Source organism: Crocodylus siamensis, chromosome 3 (assembly GCF_052110815.1).
Source record: "Crocodylus siamensis isolate JL-2025a chromosome 3, ASM5211081v1, whole genome shotgun sequence".
Taxonomy (NCBI): Eukaryota; Metazoa; Chordata; order Crocodylia; family Crocodylidae; genus Crocodylus; species Crocodylus siamensis.
This window is the reverse complement of record NC_143397.1, coordinates 218214453-218229775: the sequence shown is the minus strand read 5'-3', so window position 1 is coordinate 218229775 and position 15323 is coordinate 218214453. Positions and strand designations below refer to the sequence as shown.

Sequence of the window (15323 nt, the reverse complement as noted above, 5' to 3'; positions counted from 1 at the left end):
GACCTGCAGGCAGCAGTTGGACCCTCAGCAGCGTGGCTTGTGGCCTGCAGGAGAGGCTCCCCGCTGGGCTCCAGGATTGCCTATGAGAGGCTACAGCCAGCAGGAGCGGCTCTCCAGCTCCAGCAAGGATCTGAGCAGCGACCTGAGAGGTTCCCAGCTCTGCTTCCAGCTCCTCCAATCAAAGGCTGGGCAGCTCAATACGAGGCCAAGGCTCCTGGAAGGCCAAGACCCCTAGTAGGCTGAACTAGTGCCGCCAGTGGTGACTGTGTGGTAGAGTTTCTGCCTACCACATGGGACATCCAAGTTCAAGTTCCCAGCTGGGGTGATTTGGAGTGAGTGAAGTAACAGAGAAATTCTTGTTGCAGTGGAAAGGGGCCATTGTTTCCCCCTTTCCCCCCCTCCAGGTACCTGGGCTCTATATTTCTTGTCATTTGACATTTCATATTTTGTGCCTTTTATATTTCACCAACCAGTATTGTTTGTTCTGCTGTTTGTGTTTTCTATTTTGTTAACCCTGTCTTTTGTCAACTGGATGAATATATCTGTGATTGTAAGCATCTAACCTTTGTTAAATCCTGCCCCCTCAGGGCATTGTAGTGTCCCCTTTACCCCCTGGTTTATACTGGTTATGTTCCCAGTACTGTTCTCTCATTAAAAGGTATATACTTAAGTCCCCATTGGTGGTCTGGCTCTGCTCTATAGGGGAAGGAGAGTCCCTACACCTCCCACAGCACTTGTGCACCTGCTTTGATCCCTTCAACTGGAGAGGGTGTACCTCTTGGAGAACCACCCAGGTTATACTTCTATTTGCTTTTCCCTTAGGACTGGGGGCTGAGGTGGTGTGAAGGCCTCTGGATGATCCTCCTTCAAGACTTTGGGAGTAGCTTGGAACATACGTATTCCTGACTTGTATTTTGTGAACATCAACACTGGAAGATGTCACAAATCAAAATTTACATCCATAAAAGGGTAGAACATTAACTCTGAATTTCCTGCCATAGGCTCAGATCCTACATTTCATAGATGCTCTAGTCTGTGGTTTTATGGTCTCCAATGACAGAATGTCCTCAGAATGTCATTTCTGTGGTTTTAAATTTCTCTTTAAATTTCCATGTCACCTACCTTGGAAATCACTTTCTGAGTGGTTAGGAAGGCGGTTTCCTAGCACAACTCTTGCCAGATCCATCTGAAACCACTTGTCTGTACCAACAAATGCAGTTACTTCATGATCCCCTCCACCATTGTTAACACGCAAGGTAAACTCATTGTTATAGCGCTCCATGGTCAGCAAAACCCACTGGCCATTGTTTATGTGTAATGTGTTCAGCCTCAGAGAGCGTTCTTTGTCCCCCAAGTTGAAGTTAACACCGAAATGTCCATCCACCATCTGCAGACACAAAGACATGCACATGCTTACACCAGAAGTGCCTGAGCATTACATAAAAAACCCTAAATCCTAGTCAGTGTAAAGTGCTCTCTAACCCTGCCAAATAGTACTGCTCCAGCTGTGTAAGAATCAGTCCTCAGAGAAAATGTTCATCTTTGAGGAACAGGCACCTTTAAATATACAGAAAATGCACCTGCACAATCACTGTGTTACATGGCAAATTAACAGCAGTCAGAATGGCTTTTTGATAGTTTACCTCCAGTCTAATGTATCCATTCCCATCTGTGGATGCCATGCTGAGAAGGGTGCTGAAGGCAATCCGGGTACGCACCATGAGCTGGATCTGGGTGGTGTGGGCGCTAAGAGTGTTTTTCAGATCATAATGAATCCAGCTGTTCCGTCCAAATGCCCACTCTGGGAGAACTACGTGCAACACATGAAAAATAGTAATTTAATCATCTTAATACTTAGTGTGACGGGCTAGCTGGCAGTGACCTAGCCCAGGGGTTTTGAAAGGGCAAAAGATGATTGGAGGACTTGGGATTCCCTTTCCACACCAATCAGGCCCCAGAGACACACCCCCCTTCCTCCCCCCGTGTCCCGATTGGCCCCTTGGGTCACCTGGAGGGGGATAAAAGGGGCAGCATGGGCTGACTCCTGGGAGAGACCAGTGAGGAACAACAAGGAAGGAGCTTCAAAGAACTGGCAAGAGTTGAGCCAGCAGGGCAGGAGCAGTGCCCGGAAGAGCCTGAAAGAGCAGGACCTGCAGGCAGCAGTGGGACCCTCAGCAGCGCGGCGTGCGGCCGGCAGGAGAGGCTCCCTACTGGGCTCCAGAATCCCCTACGAGAGGCTGCAGCCAGCAGGACAGGCTGCCCCTGCTCCAGGAAGGATCTGAGCAGCGACCGGAGAGGTTCCCAGCTCTGCTTCCAGCTCCTCCAATCAGAGGCTGGGCAGCTTGATGTGAGATGGGGGCTCTGGGAAAGTCAAGACCCCTAGCAACCTGCCAGTTGTGGTGGCTGTGTAGCAGTGTTCCTGCCTACTATGTGGCAGACCTGTGTTCAAGTCCCAGCTGAGGTGACTTGGGGTGAGTGAGATAACAAGAACCAAGTTTTCTTGCAGTAGAAAGGAGTCATTGTGTTTTTCTCCCCCTCCAGGTACCAAGGCCCTATATTTCCTTGTCATTCGACATTTTGCATTTTGTGCCTTTTTTATATTTCACCAACCCGTATTGTTTGTTCTGCTGTTTGTGTTTTATACTTTGTTAACTGTGTTTTTTGTCAGTGATTGTAAGTGTCTAACCTCTGTTGAATCATGCCCCCTTGGGGCATTGTAGTGTGCACTATACCCTCTAATTTATGCCTGTTATGTTCCCAGTATTAAAAGGTACATGGTTAAGTCCCCATTGGTAGTCTGGCTCTGCTCTATAGAGAAGGAGAGTCCCTACACCTCCCACAGCACTTGTGCACCTGCTTTGATCCCTTCAGTTGGAGAGGGGGTACCTCTTGGAGTACTGCCTGGGTTACATTAGTATTCCCTTAAGTACCTTCACTGTAGAGTGTTGCAGGTTAATTAATCCCAAACACAAACATTTTAGTTCTAAATAAATGTTGACTGCCAGGGCACGAGATGCTGTGTACAAACACAGATTTTCAAAAAGAGGTAATAGCAAATACAGGAAGTCCTCCCTCAGTGACCCCCAACTTATGCAGTGCCCAAAGTTTGTGTCTTGCTTGCCCACCCATCATTACTCTACTATTTTAACCAAAGCAAATCAAAAACAAGTCTGACATTAGTAGGAGGCAACTTGGGCAATTTCTTCATCATTAACTAGAAGAAATGTTAATGTAGTGCTCTCAGTTACTTCTTGGACCTCTGTTTAAGATTAATTAAACAGAAAAAAAAAAATCAGATGGAAGTTCCACCTTGGATTGTTCAGAGCAAGCATCATTAAATCAGACAAATGCTGGCACTATAATTCACCAAGCACTAATTTAACCCCTATCCTTTGTGAGTTCATCTATGTTTATTTGTTTTTGGCAGGACTTAATCACAGAATTAATTTGTCATATTAAGTAAATTGGTACACAGTAGGTCTGTAATTTTAAACTTGCAATATTATTTTATTTTATGTTAAAGCAAAACTGATCCTGAATTTTTAATCTTTTCTTGTTTTGTTTTTCCATGAGGGGAGGAGAGAAAGGAGACAGGTTTTCTACTTTAAGTCCCATCACAGCAAAATGACCAATTAGGGAGCCAGCTGTGCCACAGCAGGATCTCTAAATGGTACGCGTATCACAGCACAGAAGCCCAACAGAGCAGGGTTTAAGGAAGGGACAGAGGAAGAAGATTTAAGCATAGCCTGTAATTTTAAGCTTGGTTAAAAACTTGAATGGCACCTTTATGCAAGCACAGAGTAATTGCAGCAGTGGAAGCTTCTGAAAACTTCTCCAGAATGGCTATTTCTCTCTCATAGTCTTGGGCAGCTTCCCAGTGATAGGATCTTGCTGGCTTGTGTAGGTGGTCACCTGCCAGATTTGTACTGCAATGCCTGTAAACCAATGGGACTGCACTGAGGAGGTGCTAGAGCAGGGTTGGGCAAAGTCCAGCCTGCAGACTGGATCGGGCCTGTGGCAGACTATTTCCCATCAGCCCCTGCTTGTGACGCTGTGGCTGGTTTCCATGGGGAGAATGGGACCAGGGCTTCCATGGAGACAGGCCATAGCACCGCTGGTAGGGCGTGCAGCTGGGTGAGGAGCTGCTCCTGGACTGGGATCTTGCAACAGTGAGTGTGGTCTGGAGCTGGAGCAGAGCTGTGATCTGCCCCAGGCAGGGGCATGAAGGCAGCAGATCATGGATCTGTCCTGGATCCAGACCATGCTGTCACCACCTGCAAGATCCCAGCCCTGACCCCCGAGCAGCTCCCCATCCAGCCTTACACCTTGCCAGTGCTGCTGGGGCAAGTCTCCACAGAAACCCTGGACCCATACTGTCACAGGGCCACTGCTGGGATCTCCATGGAAAAATTGCCCCCAGTGACACGGGCAGGGGCTGCTGGGAAATGGAGTTTGGCTGCTGGCTGGATCCACCATTTTTCCCATGCCTGTGCTAGATGTACTCCCTGCTCTTAGAATCATAGAATCAATGAGTCAGAAGGGACCTAGACAGATCATTGAGTCTGACCCCCCACCATGGGCAGGAAGGAACACTGGGGGTGGCAGGGGTTATAAGACCCCAGCCAGGTGCCTGTCCAGTCTCCTCTTGAAGATATCCAGGGAAGGTGAGAGCACCACCTCTCTGGGAAGCCTATTCCAGGCTCTGACCACCCTTACAGTGAAGTAGTTCTTCCTAATATCTAACCTAAAGCTATCCTCCCTCAGCTTGTGGCCATTGTTCCTGGTGACTCCAAGGGGGGCCCTGGTGAACACACTTTCCCCGAGTCCCTGCTGCTGGCCCCGATAAGGTTGTAGGCAGCCACAAGTTCCCCCCTCAGTCTCCTCTTGAGGAGACTGAAGAGATTCAGGTCCCTTGAATTCTGTAAGCTGAATGCAAAGTTAAAGTTTTATTCCTACTCAACACCCTGGGTCAATGCATTATAACAGTGGTATCTATCTATGGGTTAGGACAATGCTACAGACCAAAGTTGCTGTAGCATTGCCCTTATACTGTATTCTCGAGGTGCTCAGGGAAACCACCCATGGCCCCCACCTTCCCCTCCTCCCAAAAAGGGGAGATGATTATTCTCTGAAGGAAAAGCCACACAAGCTCTTTCCCACCCCTCCTTGCGTATGAGCAAGTGCTGCCATTACAGGCTCCCCTGCCGATAGCCACCTGCCTTGTTAATGGACTTTCCTCTCTTCCTCCATTACATGGATAGTTCTCATGCAGAAAACTAAAGAATGATTACATACCCAACACTAACTGCAAAGCCTGTGTTTCTTAGGACAGTCCATCTTTGGTGTGAATTCTTTAGGAAGGCAATGTCTGCTGGGGTCAACCTTTATTCCTTCAGCTACTGGAAGCAAGAGAGGGCAGAGTAGATGCAACCCACACTTGGTTCCTCTGCCAGTAAGATTCCCATGACAACAGGCCTCTGACTAACAAGGATGAAGAAACTATCATGAAATCTATGTGGATAATGTCAGACAGTCACTAAAGGGCAAGTTACTGTACTTGGAGCAATTGTCCATACAGATGCCAATCTTGGCAACTCAAAATCAGTTGCTCATTCAATTGGAGGTAAGCAAATAGTCCTTCATAAATAGAGATTGCAAGACTGCCCTGGCAAAATTAGCATCTGTCTGCTGGACCCTTGAACCAGGAAGTAGTGAGCAGTAAACAGGTGCATAGGGCTCCCCAATGCTGCTCTACTTAGAAAACTGACATGACACGTAAATAGGCTTCAGAGACTGCTTCGGCCCTAGTGAAAACCTGTAAATTGTAATAAATTTGCTATCCAAGACCTGCTTGGATAGTCTGTGGAAGGATGTGGCTTGTTCCTTAACCCTTTCAGTGCATGTCAAAAAGTCTGAACACCTGAATGGCTTCCCATCTAGTAAAGTCAAAGCTCTGCTGAGTAGGGAGTTAGCAGCACTTAGGCCCTGTTAACAGAGAACCAGGTCAAAATACCAGAAAGGGGAGGAGAAAGGGGCCATATAAGCCTGAATCTGAGGCTAGGGATTCAGACTGGCTCAGATCCTCACAAAGGAAAGGAGCTCTGGGTTTGGGGGTATAGAAACCGCAAGGACTGTGCTGAGCTACTTCAGGCTCTGAAGATAGCCTACGTCAGGGTAGTCATATTAACATCAAGGAGTGGGAAGTGAGAAACAAGAAGGCTGGAGAGCACATCAGGCAAAGCTGAACTCCAGTGGGTGTCTGGTACTGGAGTCTGACCCCCCAAGCCTGCTACACCTTGCCACTGCACTATCATCTAACATGTTTAGCTTCATCTCATCCAAAACAGAATGTGGTTTAGAGAAGATGACCTGATTGACAAGGAAGCTAGAAACTGCCAACTTTGAGTGAGCTGTAAGGGTTACTCTCCTTTTGATAGACCACATGAGGATCCCTCCTTTTCTCCCAGCTCAAGGTTATCAAACTTAATCAGTACTACAGGCCAATACCAACTTTATGTCCAATCAGTCCTACAGGCCAATGCCAATTCTCCCAATGCCAAATTTCTGGCCCCACAAGCATTCATGCAGGCCAGGTAACATGGCTCTTCAGGCTAGATCTGGCCAGTGGGCCATATCTTGAGACTGCTGTCCCAGCTGATGCATTGGCTATGAGGCAAGCCATTTTCAGACAGATGTTAACAAAATCGTAAGTATCAAAGTAAGCTATTAGTCCAGTGAATGTCAAGTTAAGGCTGCATGCAGGAAGAGAAACCACAGGCAATTCCCTGTGGCAAGTGTCAAAAGTACAGCCCATAAGCCAGATCCAGCCCATGGAGTTGCTTCATCTAGCTCGTCAGGGCCTGCTGTGGAACCTGGGGCCCTGGTGGACATGGTTCTTAGCAGCAGGGGAGCAAGCAAGGGCAGTGAGACACCCCTGGTCACCTGTGACAACAGCCTGCTGCCTCTTTGCACCCCTGCCACACCAGGCCTGGCTTGCAGCTGCTTGCCCCACTGCCTCTCTGGTGGATGATGGTGCTGGCCACTGCTGCTGCCTCCATGGTAGCCACGGCCTTCCACAGTAGCTGTGGTGGCTACTGCCACCATGACCACTACTGTAGCCAAGGCCATAGCCACTGCCTCATTCCCTGGCCTGGATCCACCCTGTCAGAAGCCACGATCCAGCCAGTGGCCTAAGAAACTTGGGATATGTCTCCTGGGATATGTTTTGAGTTATGGAGCAGGCACACTAGGCAGACTCCACCTTCAAAGTTTAAAAAGAATGAGCTCTAAGGATGGTTTTCTGTCCATCTTTAGGAGACAGGGATCAGTACTCCTGATAGCCTTTTGCCTCTTTCTAAAGGCAGTTTGCTAGGGAGCTTGGTGCTGCATCTTGGCTCATGCAAGGTACTTTGACACAGACCCTCGGCACCAGGGCATGGCCCCAGCTGCCTGAGACTGCTGCCTATGCCACATGGAGCCAGCCCAGCCTGACAGCACATGGGGCACATATAGGCAGGACCCAGCCTGGCCCGAGGGAGCATGGTTCTTGCATGCAGTATTGAGGGCCCCAGGTGACAGCAAAAGCAGCCTGGTCCTGCCTGAAGAGGTGTGCCCTCAGGCCAGGCCAGGCTGGGCCAGCTCCATCTAGCACAGATGGAGGTCTCAGGTGGCCAGGGCTATGCCGTGCCACCAGGGGGATCTACCAGTAGTGGGCTATGAACGCCCTGACAGGCACCGCTGCTGTGGAGGACGGGGGGAGTGGAGGGGCAGGGGAAGGGGGCTGTGCACCATGCTGGGGGCAGACAGGGGACCCACCATGCCTGAGGAGTCCCCTCCACCCCCAGCCCCTCCCACTGTCTCCCCCACTCGCACAACCCCCTTCACAATCCACCCCTAAACCCCTACACAAACCCTCTCACAAACTCCCCCCCAAATACCTCCACAATACACCCACAAACCCCACCCACAAACTCCTGCACAAGCCCCATACCCCTCTCTGAACATTCCTGGGAGGAAGGTGCTATTATTCCCATTTTACAGACCCAAGGGTGGCCTCCTTGGACATTTGCTTCCCCAAGGCAAGAAGCAGTAGCACACCTTGTGCTGCTGCTACTTGTCCCCAGGGGACGCCTGTCCTATGCGCCCTCTGGCACATGGCAAGTTACCCCGGGTGGGTAGAGGAGACTGAAGCCAGCACTGGTTGACGCCAACAGCCTTAGCTGGGGTCCTGGGGGCTTCCTGGCACTGCAGCAACAACAGTCCTGCCACTCGGATCCTGGCCGGCAGCTGGAGCATGGCTCCAGCCACCCAGGCTCCAGTTTTGGGCAGTGCATACTGCCACCACACATGCGCCATTTATGGTTTTTTCCATGTTTTTTTTTGACCCTGGGATCTCCTGGAGTCAAAAACCACCCCTCCCTGAGCTACTACTTTGCAGTATGGAGAACAGCTGAACGTGTGGTATGTGGTGCCACAGACGTGTCTGCGGTGCCACATACCGCACAGCCACGCTTATCTTGACACAGCCAAGATGGTGGAATGATTTGTCCCACATTACACTGGAAGCACATGACAGTAGGAAATTGAACCTGCATGTCCAAGTTGACACTTCAATCACTGAACCCATCCCTCCTCTCCTGTGGCCACCGTGAGATCTTAAAACATGCAGTAATTATTGCACTTTGTTTTAGAATTAAAGAAAAAAAACAGACTTGAAGTGAATGGTGTACATGAGCCACAGAAAGAAATGTTCAGAATGCAATTTCTTCAAGCTTTTACTCCCACAAGTAGTGAAATAATGCTCTGAGAACAAGTCACACACAAGTTAAAGCAAGTCCTGCTAAGACTATTATCCATAACATTTACTTTGTGCAACAACAAAGAAATCTCTGCAAATCTAAATTACTCAGAGGGAAAGAATGACTTGCTGAACTAACACTGGCATCGACAATTATCTATCACATTATCTGTCTTGATTATTCCCAGATATTCATTTATCTCCCTTAGGATTAATTTCTCTCTAAAACTAGCCCTACCTTGATCACATTTTGGCCCACCATATCCAGGGTAACAGTCACAAGTAAATGATTCCCATTCACCAATACACTTGCCATGAACACCACAGGACAGTGCCCCAGCCCTTTGACACATTCCATCAGTCAGAGCACAGCCAGGAGCACTGTTTAAAGACTCCGCAGGATTCTCCAAATCATAAACCTAAGAAAGGACAAGAAAGAATGAACCACCACCTGAAGCAGCTTTAGTCAGCAAAGTTATCCCACCAAACTATTTTCTTACAGCCTGACCTTGCTGTCAATGATGACATTCCGTATACAGCCAACAAATCCTTTGAAGTGCCTTTGTAAATCATGGGACAAACTCTTAACTCCGCCCAGCTGTAGGGGTTGGTGAACATTGAGAAATCTTCCATTGTTGGGGAGATAGGGAAGAAAAAAGAATTAGTGGTACACAACTCAAGAGCATGCTGATCTGATCATTTACTTTCTTGTTCTTTTCTGCAGTTTTATTGCCAGCTTGTTCTGTTTTTACCTTGCAGTTCCTGGAGTCTCTTCTGAAACTTCACAGGCTGATGAATCTATCTGAGAGACTTCCTTAAGATCATTGTCCTTGTCTTCAAGTGTAACATTTATGCAGTGGTCAAGAATCAGCTGCACTTTCTAAAATGGAAATTGCATTGCATTAAAATTATTGTATTTTTTTAAATTATAGATTTGACTCCACCTATCAGAACAGGTCAGTGCCATTAAATATAAATAACAATGCAAGAAAATCTACTAAATAAAACCAAGTTTTTACCTGAAGATCTCAAAGCTTGACACAGGTGAATACTTACATATCAGTATTCTTATTTTACAAAGGAGGAATCAGGTATAGCAGGTTTGATACTTCACTGCGCTCAAGTAGGGAAACTAAATCACAGCTGCCAGCCCCAGCATAAAAACTAAAACCATGATGCAATGGAGTAGAGTGGAATCTCATTTCTTCTCTGCCCTCAGGCTATGCCATATTTGCAGCTCTTGACATGCCCCCAAACTTTTCTTACAGGCAGTTCTAGCACCACAGGTAAGGAGGAATCTCTACGATTAGCAGAGATTCCTCCTACACAAAAGAGGAAGGAATGATATCTTTGGCCTCTTTAATTTTGCTTCTTGTTGCATAAGCACCATAAAAATTGAACTGGTGGATCAGAAAAATTAAGGAATTTGCCTTCAGCGCTTGGACAGACATATCAATATGTAACGCTACCAGAATAAGGTGCTACCAGGGTATGCATACGTGCACAGCCTCCTGGCTGGAGCACTACAAAAGTTGCCTTAAAGGTGAGCTCTCCAGCTGCATGGCAATAGGGGCCCACTCCTTTATTCTCCCAACCTCAAAGAAGCCTGTCAATGAGGCAGCCTCTCTACTGCAGCTGCCTCCAGCTCTTGCTGTCATGGCAGCCTAACCTTCTGTTGTCACTGTGGTGCAGAGCAGGGCAGCCATGGCTCTGTAATAGCTGCCAGCCGCTCTCCTTTGTTCCCCACTTAGAAGGGGGAAGGAGATTGGAGCACTGGGATGCAGGAGGTCCTAAAGACCCTCTGTAGTGCTACATGAAATTGTTCACATATTGCATGTAATGTTACAGAATGGCAGCATTACAAAGTATTTTCTGCTTGAAACAGGAACTTTTTTATGGTGGATCCACTGGACTACAAACAGCTTAAACATAAGTACGCTAGCTTTCTATAGCTCTGTAAGGGCACTTACAGAATTACAAAAGAAACGTGTATCCAAGACCCATTGGCCAGCCACTTGAGAAAAGGTCTGGAACTTGGCTGGTCAAATTACCACAATCCTAGGCCCTAATCACAAGACAATGTTCCCTCCACAACAAGTGGGGTGGAAAACCAAACTAAGAAATTGTGCACATTGATAAATATGGTGATGAGGTAACCAGAAAAGTACCTTGACAGACCAGCTGCTTATAGGAGGGGTCCTGAATATATGAGTTCTATATTTCATGAATATATATCAGATATCTGAACTCAAGTTTTGTAGGATTTAGTTGTATATGCACTTGCCTTTCCATTGCTTAAAACTTTTATATTATGCCAGCGACGATCTGCAACATTAACTTTCTTTGACAGCTGCAGGAAAAGCACCCCAGAACCATGACTCAGAGTTAGTGATGGGACACCACCAGAGAGCTCTAAAAGGAAATAATGTTACTGAATAAGTCTTTTCCTGTACAAAAGCCAACCACATCACTATTAATATCCTAGTGAACTAGCAAACTAGTTTAAAAATAACTTTCGCCCTTGAATGAGGTACAGATTATACTGCCCCATATACCTTGCATCTTCTAAAACTGTATTTTTCTTTAATATCTGTAGCATTAAGCTTCTAATGCCAGGAACAATAATAAAAAATGAACAAACTGAAGTATTGGTTGGTTGTTTTGCATTTTCATTGTTTTCTAAGGATATTTCCTTAAGAAGGCATTCAAAAATTATAAATACAAGTACAGTAAGTAAAGGCCTAAGTTCTTCTCTCTCTCTCACACACCCCTCCCAAGCCAAAAATATTTTTAACCTAATGCAATGAAATCCTCCACTTCTCCAGTTTGCACATTTGCTACTGGTCCATTGTACAACAGAAGGCCATCTGCCACTTCGGTAATGAACTCCAAAGAGATACGGCTGTCAAAGCAAGGCTTGATGGGAGGGAACCAGGCATATCCATGCCCTCTGAAGGTATGTTTTGTCTGCTGACATTCAGGTCCATGGAAATTTGCAGGGCATTTACATCTGTAAAAAGAAAGGAAAAGAAAATGAATTTGTTTCTTCCATCCCCAGCATGAAAACTTGGAATACCATCCCTTAGGAAAGAAAAAGTACTTATTGCACAGCAAAAGTCCTCTGTTTACATTGTGGTAATTCATAATCAGTCTTGTCTCTGGTGATTACTAGTATATCTTCCACATCATAAAATGTTCTTTGCTCACTTATTTTAGAAGTGCGATTTAGTTTTAGCTAACAATTCACATTTTGTCCATATAACAATCTTATTAATTGAAATATTCTTAAACCAAGCCAATATGTAAAACCACTGTTTACTATCAAGTGAAGAGAGATTGGCTAGTTAGTATGATAGTGGTTTAATGCAGTAATCCTGCACACATGTTGAACTTTATACTAATATACATGGAAACAGTTATCTTTTCTGGACAGTTTATGGTCTAAACAGGCAAACCAGGAAAAGGATATAGAAAAGGGATTCAATTTAGAAACAGTGATTAGGATGATGACGGTTACATTTTGGTAATACCACTGGGATTTCAAACTATTTTGTTTATATCAGTGGTCTTCAACCTTTTTCCAGGCAAGCCAGACTGGCAGGTGCCTGGTCTGTCCACAGGTCAGAACCAGTCAGTGGTTCCAGTGTGGTGCCCAAGGCAGGCATGGCAGGTGCCAACTGGCCATGCAGAGGGGGTCAGAGGACAGGCCACCTACAATGCAGCCCTACAGGAAAAAGGAGCTTGATCGAGTAAGGGGCATGGCTTGGCCCAACCCAGGCCCCACAGAGAACGAAGAGGGTACGGCTCTGCAGGGGGTAAGGTGTGTCGCTTGTCTCTGCAGGGGGCATGGCCTGGTCCCAATCTATCCCTGTGGGGAGGGAAGGGGGCATGACTAGGCCCCATGAGAGGGGTTGGAAGTCCAGAACTGGAAGTGGAGGCTGGTCTGGTCCCATGGGGGAGGGGCATGTAGCACACTGATCAGCTATGTAGGGGTTTGGGAGGGGGAAGGGTTAATGGCCACCACTCCCCCACTATCAAATTTCTGGACCCACGGGGAGCCCCATGGGCCAGATGCAATGGTTCAGCGCGCTGCATTTGGCTTGTGGGCCAGAAGTTGAGCACCCCTAATTTATATTACTAAACTGTGTCTGGAAAAGCCTTTTTGATGGTGTATAAGAGATTTAGGCAGGGATGAAGAATGATGAGAACACAGATTATGGCAAGTGGGAAGATGGAAGAAAAGTAGAAATGGTAAAGGAAGGGACAAGACTAATTGGGAGAAAAACAGAGAATCTTTCATACTTCACAAATTTCTGTATGCTCTAGCAACTACAGTAGAAGAGACAAGTGGACAAAGGGAGAACCCATCACCAAGGAGGACATGGAAAATTAGAGGAAAAAAATGTCCCCAGACTAATTCTCAAAGCTGAATGAATGAGAATGGCAGGAAGCTCTGAAGAGTCTCTATGTTCCCCTTTAGCAAGATATTCTGTGTTTAATGAAACTGTGTTTAATGAACAGTATACTGGCACCTGTTTAGAACTGTACCACAGACAAGGCTTTTACAATTTCTGTTTAACATGGAACAAAGTGTTCCTCAACCAGCATGCTGCAAGAACCTGCCAGGGGTGCCACAATGCCAGCACTGCCACCACTGCTGCCAGGTGAAGCTGTGAAGCATGCCTCAATTTTCAAAAGGCAGGTCAGAGCTGAACTGAGAGGTGGCTGCAGCAAAAAAACTACGCTTGCCTGAATTTCAATATGCAGCTCTTGCTGGTTCAGCTCTAACGTGCCTCCTGAAAACTGAGGTGTGTGGTGGTAGTGACCATACGCTGGCACCCCTTCAGCTGGCCTCCCTTTTCTCTCTTAGGCCTCATGTGTTCTTTTGCCAAGTCCCTGTTGCTCCTAACCCCTCAGCACTTTTCATCTGTTGTGCATGCAGCTCAGCACCTTGTTGCTGCCACCTGGGTGTTCCTGGATTCTGTCCATTAGGGCCACAATACTGGAGTTTGGAGAGGGGGGAAGGGAAGGGAGTGGAGAAGCAGAGTTGTCCTGGGATATCTAAGGGAAGAAATTGGGCCAGTGGTTCCCAATCTCCATTAGTGACCTGGAGCCATGTGTAGGGAGTCTGCTGCTGCACTGGAATTATATCATGTGTTCAGTCAGACAGAACTAGGTAAGCACTCCCTGCCAGCTGCCTGAAGTAGTGAATAAGGTTTAATTATAATTTATATAATCCATGAATAATATACTAGTTAATAATAAAAACAATATTTATAATATATTTATATCAGCTCTTAATGGGGTTCTGCTAAATTTTGAAAAGTTTTGGAGGAGTGCCTTGGATCTAAAAAAGTTGAGAACTGCTGATATACAAAGTAGAAATTAAGGTAAGAACTGTTGGGTAGTTGCTGCTGCGTTTCCATTGTAGGGATGACTACATTCAAGTGTCAGTGGGGTGGGCAGAAGTGGCAAGGCAGGTGTGAAATGCACACAGAATCTTGGGCCTCCCTGCAATGAAAAAATGGTCACACGTTTGCAGGTATCACCTCCTCATCTGCCAAGTTTGCCATTATGCTGTAGATGAAGATCAGTCACCCCACTCCCATCCCCACCACACACACAAAATAAAAAAAGCAGGAATAGAATTGGTCACTGACGTGCTATGCAATTAATTACACCAACTAATAAAATACATTTACATCACACAGAATATGCATTTCTTGCACTTTGACACCGGAGAGGGGAGCAGGGGAGACGGACCAGTAGTGAACTTAAGTACCTTCTAGAAAAGTGAGAAGTCTTTGGTTTTGTAACAGGGAGGCAGAGGACTCCTGTTACTTTAAGACAGTGGTTTTCAACCATTTTTATTTGCAGATCCCTAAAAAACTTCAAATGTAGGTGTGACCACCTTTGGAAATTTTGACTGAAGGTACAGATCCCATTGAATTTTAATTATGGCATTTACATACTTTGGATTAATCAGAGTCAGACTTTTCAGACCTCTTAGAAATAATCTGAGGCCCCCCATAGGGTCCACAGACCACAGGCTGAAAGCCACTGATCTAGAATAATACCTGAAAGGCATGGGCTTGGTTGTAGGGGCAGAAGGTGGCCACAAATAGCCTTTAAGGCAACTGGTGCCCTGGAGCACTGAGAGGGCCAAGGGGTGCCCCACATAGGGCACTGAAGAACAGGACTAGGGGTTAGCTGGGTACAGGTGGGACTCACTGGTCAAGACAGGCTAGGGTTGTTTAGGGACCCTGGGGCAGCCTCCCTTCACAACAGAAAAACAATTCCATCAAGGCATGGCAGGGAAGACAAAAAGGGATGGTACTCTGGGAAATGGGTGGGGCAGGAACCACACAGCTGCCAAGAGGCATCATGGCGACCCCTAGGGCATGGTCCTGCTTTATTCTGAGCTTGCAAACAGAGCAGCCAGTACAAAATGATATGCGTTTTAACAATATAAATACACACATCCTTCCTACAATTGACTTAGAAGTGTGTGCCATAGAAAACTTTA

General features: G+C 46.6%; 1 protein-coding gene across 1 annotated transcript in view; it reads right to left on the bottom strand.

The window, feature by feature from the left end:
• LOC149869462 (neural-cadherin-like) overlaps nucleotides 1-15323 on the bottom strand; it is an 83857-nt gene that overhangs the window by 7326 nt on the left and 61208 nt on the right. Inside the window, exons 23-29 of the mRNA XM_090040363.1 lie at nucleotides 11593-11807; nucleotides 11082-11209; nucleotides 9550-9677; nucleotides 9306-9423; nucleotides 9036-9216; nucleotides 1644-1810; nucleotides 1123-1387 (exon numbers count right to left, since the gene is read on the bottom strand). Coding sequence (XP_089896489.1) covers nucleotides 1123-1387; nucleotides 1644-1810; nucleotides 9036-9216; nucleotides 9306-9423; nucleotides 9550-9677; nucleotides 11082-11209; nucleotides 11593-11807 — 1202 coding nt within the window. The remainder of the gene's footprint in view (nucleotides 1-1122; nucleotides 1388-1643; nucleotides 1811-9035; nucleotides 9217-9305; nucleotides 9424-9549; nucleotides 9678-11081; nucleotides 11210-11592; nucleotides 11808-15323) is intronic.